General features: G+C 34.2%; 1 protein-coding gene across 1 annotated transcript; it reads right to left on the reverse strand.

The window, feature by feature from the left end:
• Nucleotides 1–2627: 2627 nt before the first annotated feature.
• Smp_113760 (anti-inflammatory protein 16, putative) lies at nt 2628–3076 on the reverse strand (the record flags this gene model as incomplete). Its single annotated transcript, XM_018792141.1, has 3 exons — nt 2628–2822; nt 2857–2980; nt 3029–3076. 3 exons carry the CDS (start codon nt 3074–3076, stop codon nt 2746–2748), a joined length of 249 nt encoding a protein of 82 aa, XP_018644564.1. The 3' UTR covers nt 2628–2745.
• Between the last annotated feature and the right edge of the window lie 923 nt (nt 3077–3999).

The following is a 3999-nucleotide window of genomic DNA, read 5'->3' on the forward strand; positions in this document are numbered from 1 at the left end:
TTGTATACAATATGTGGTCTAGTTTATCGGCTTTTACATTTACACACCTATCCTCGATTCTCCTAGTTATATGCCAACCAGTTTTACCATTATTCAATAAAGAATTCCAGAACATCATGCACGTTGTTGACTCAGTTATTTGTTTTTGAAAAAATGTTCAAGAAGATTCATGAGACTTTAAGTAATAGTTTCTGTTATTTAGTGTTGTATTATATTTATTGAATTTCTCTAAAACCTCTTCAATTGTAAAATTATATTCACATAATTTATTGTTGACCTTACAAATCAAATACTCATGTCTAATGATTAATTTACGAAAATAGTCATTGAAGGAACAAGTTGAAGAATTCTTTTCTTGATTATGATCATAGTTTGTGGTTTTATTTAATTTATTTAATTGTTTTCTTTTTTTATGAATTCCACCCCTCCCCCGCCGTGTTTATAAAAACTATCCTATATTACTGTGATTTGCTACTACTGTTATTCTTCTTATTACAAAGATTATTTCTATCCACGTTGTCTTGGTTACCATTCATACTTTTTCATTCCCATTTATATATGGTGTCACCCAACTGACTGCATATTTCTCATGTTTTGTAAAACATGTAATTCAATAAATATTTGTGAGAAGAGGGTTTTGTGAAGATTTCAATAATTTTATAGTTGAAATCATTAGTCAATTGAAGCTAGATCACCATCGAAAACCTGGAAGCACTGGACGGCCGTTTTGTCCTGTTGTAGGACTCCTCAACAGTGCACATTAACGAACCCGCACTCGCGAGATCCGAACCCAGAACCTACCAGTCTCGAGCCAGAGACCTTAACCGATAGACCACTGGGCTGGCATCCAATGGTGTTAATGTCTAACTTCAACTGATCCACGAAGTTGAGCAACCATTCACCAATTGTCATCAGTGAGTTCCTATCTCACGACAGACGTGGTTTGCACTCCACTGGTCACTGCTTCTCACTAGAGCTCCTGGATGTACTTCCCGAAGTCACTAGTGAGCATATGATTATATTAATTATCAGAAGGGGTTTTGTGGAGATTTAGTATGTTGCATAGTTGAAAGCATGAGTCAATTAAAGCTAGACCACCATGGAAAACCTGAAAGCACTGGACGGCCGTTTCGTCCTATTATGTGACTCCTCAGCAGTGCGCATCCACGAACCCGCGCTCGCGAGATTCGAACCCAGGACCTATAAGTCTCGCGCGTGAGCACTTAACCTCTAGACCACTGAACCGGCTGAGGATTCCCACAATAGGACGAAACGGCCGTCCAGTGCTCCCAGGTTTTCCATGGCGGTCCAGCTTCAATTGACTCATGATTTCAACTATATACAATAAATATTTATTTATTTTAAATGTTGCTGTGAAATTTCATTTAACAACTCATCGAATTCTAACAGACATCTAATTATTTATTAACCCATAATTTATTCCGTATATATGTATTTTACCTTTGTTTCTCGTAAACATACAAACGCCTCTCACTGACTTAATTTAATTACAGACTGTAGTTTGTTTTAAAAGTTAAACAAATAATCTCAGAGTGAAATACAGATTTATGAGCATTTGAGAAAACTGCCTTTATCGGAACTTCTTTTGTTGTAAATAATAGTAAACATAACTAGATAGGCATGATACTGAATTTGCGTTGATTGGATACTATCAGGAACGACCTGCTACGGCAGAGCGCAAACCAACTTCCAGCTGAAGAGGAAATTAAGAAAAGGCGCTGGAAGTTGATAGAACATATATTGTGAAAATCATCAAACTGCATCACGAGGGAAGCGCTAACGTGGGATCCTGAAGGCAAAAATAGAAGAGGTAGACCAAAGAACACATTGTAATGAGAATTCGAGGCATATGTCAAAAGAATAAATAGCATGTAGAAACAGTTGGGAACAACTGGAAAGTATAGCCCAAGGCAGACTTGATTAGAGAGTCCTGGTTTGCCATCTTTGTTTCACGAGGGGTAACAGGCATAGGTAAATAATTAAGTAAGTAGCTATGGTCCTTACTTTCGATCAAAACCATTCTTGCTATTTAAACAACCGTTAGTTTCTTATTGGATCCGATTGGTTTACATGACTAGGGATAAATATACTAAATATATCTGACTTGGTTATAGATCATTTCCTTTGCTGAGACGCAACCACATAAGCCTCTTGGATTAAATCTACGAAGCTACGGTATCGCTAATCTAAACGTCTCAAATATTTCTCTGTTCTTCAAAACGTTTTAGACAGTTGCTGTTCGGTCTAATGGATCTGGTGTAACTCAAAGATGTTAACTTTATTAACTTAAAAATGTCACATTTCAATTATTTTCAGGTCTCTAAGTGTTTATAAGCTCTTTTACTTCTCCCTAGTTGATACGAAGACACACTTGTATTTCATGAACCATAAAAGGAGCATGTAAATTATAGTTGTAAAAAAATCTACATCTTTCTACGTATTTAATACCTCTGTAAACCTCGTTCATCATGAAAGTATCTGACTGGGAAGTATGAAAATTTGTGAGGCTTATTATTCTGGTGTACTGCATTTCCTATTTTGTATTCAATCTTATCTTTATCAATAGTCTCTGTGTTTTATCGCAAGTGTACATAACACAAAACAAAGAGTTTTCATCAATCTTTATTATTTGCTCAAATTCATTAAGAAAGTAGTAAACAAAAAGCAGAAAAAAGCATTGTCTGAAATCCACAACAATATTAACTATTGTGTTATGAAATATACCTAAGACGATTCATATTCCATCATCTTATCCAGTTTCTTCGCTATGTATTCCATACGTTTTTCAATGCGTCTTCCAACTAAGGGAGGAAATGAATGTGTACGTGAACTTACGGATTTTGGCAACATCTAACATTTTCATGCCTAAATCTTCCTTCCGTATATATTTATCCATAACTTTATAGATGTGGTGGCGCCCTTTTCTGAATGACCGTTTTATTTCGTTGCATATTGATTTCTTTAAAGATATAATAGATATCAAATATAATGAAATTAGAATAAGTACCAGTCCACCTTCTTTTTCATATTCTGCATCAATATACACTAATTCCATGTCTTTTTCACTCGGGTGAGGTGCTTGCTCTAACGTTGTAGCTCTAAAAGATATTAGAGAAAACAGTTGATTATTGCAGAAAGAGAAAATCCATATTAATTCCTTACTGGGTTGTTTTAAGAAACACTAAAGATAAATTACATTGAAAAACGAATGCTATTCAGAAACCAAGCTTCCAGTAGGACTGCTAATGTATATGATTGTTAATTATCCCAAATATTCTGGATGGTGTACTTCTCTAACAAAACTGACCAATCTAATAGATGAAATTTCTGTACTTTTTACCGTTATCATGTGAAATGTTTCACGTTTATACCTGGATGTCCTTTAACTACGTATCAGTTAATTACAACGTCGTGAACGAGTATGTTAGTATCATGTCGATCATTTCTCTGAAGATTCAGAACCTCAGTAGATTTAAATCAAACCTTTTCATTCAATCACTTCAATACCAGAAATCTCACCAGTTTAATTTATTTGAAATAGAGGCAACCTATATTAAAATCTGCGTAAGAACTTATTCCAATTATAATTACATTTTATAAAGTTTTAAATATTCATACAGAACAGCCTAATGACTGCAGCTGAACAATTAAAAATCAATAAATTTTAGAAGTATAATATTTGGGGAATATCATTCTGCTTACTCTAGGAGACGAGACAAGACATGAGCATATTTAGATAAGAAAATGTCAGTTGACTAATATACATTTAAAATCCCTCAAAAATAAGAAAACATAACTATATGTGAAGCTGTATTGAAGCCTTTCAGAGTCCAATAGTGTGGTTATCGAAACAAACGTTCTACTTATATGATGATCTCTGTTGATTTATTTTTTTTTAATTATTATTAGCTTTATTCAATATTATATTTTTGGTACAATATAGAATTCTCAGCACAAAGTGCTTCAACAAGTTTCCGT

This window comes from Schistosoma mansoni (genome assembly GCF_000237925.1).
Source record: "Schistosoma mansoni, WGS project CABG00000000 data, supercontig 0662, strain Puerto Rico, whole genome shotgun sequence".
NCBI classification, from domain to species: Eukaryota; Metazoa; Platyhelminthes; class Trematoda; order Strigeidida; family Schistosomatidae; genus Schistosoma; species Schistosoma mansoni.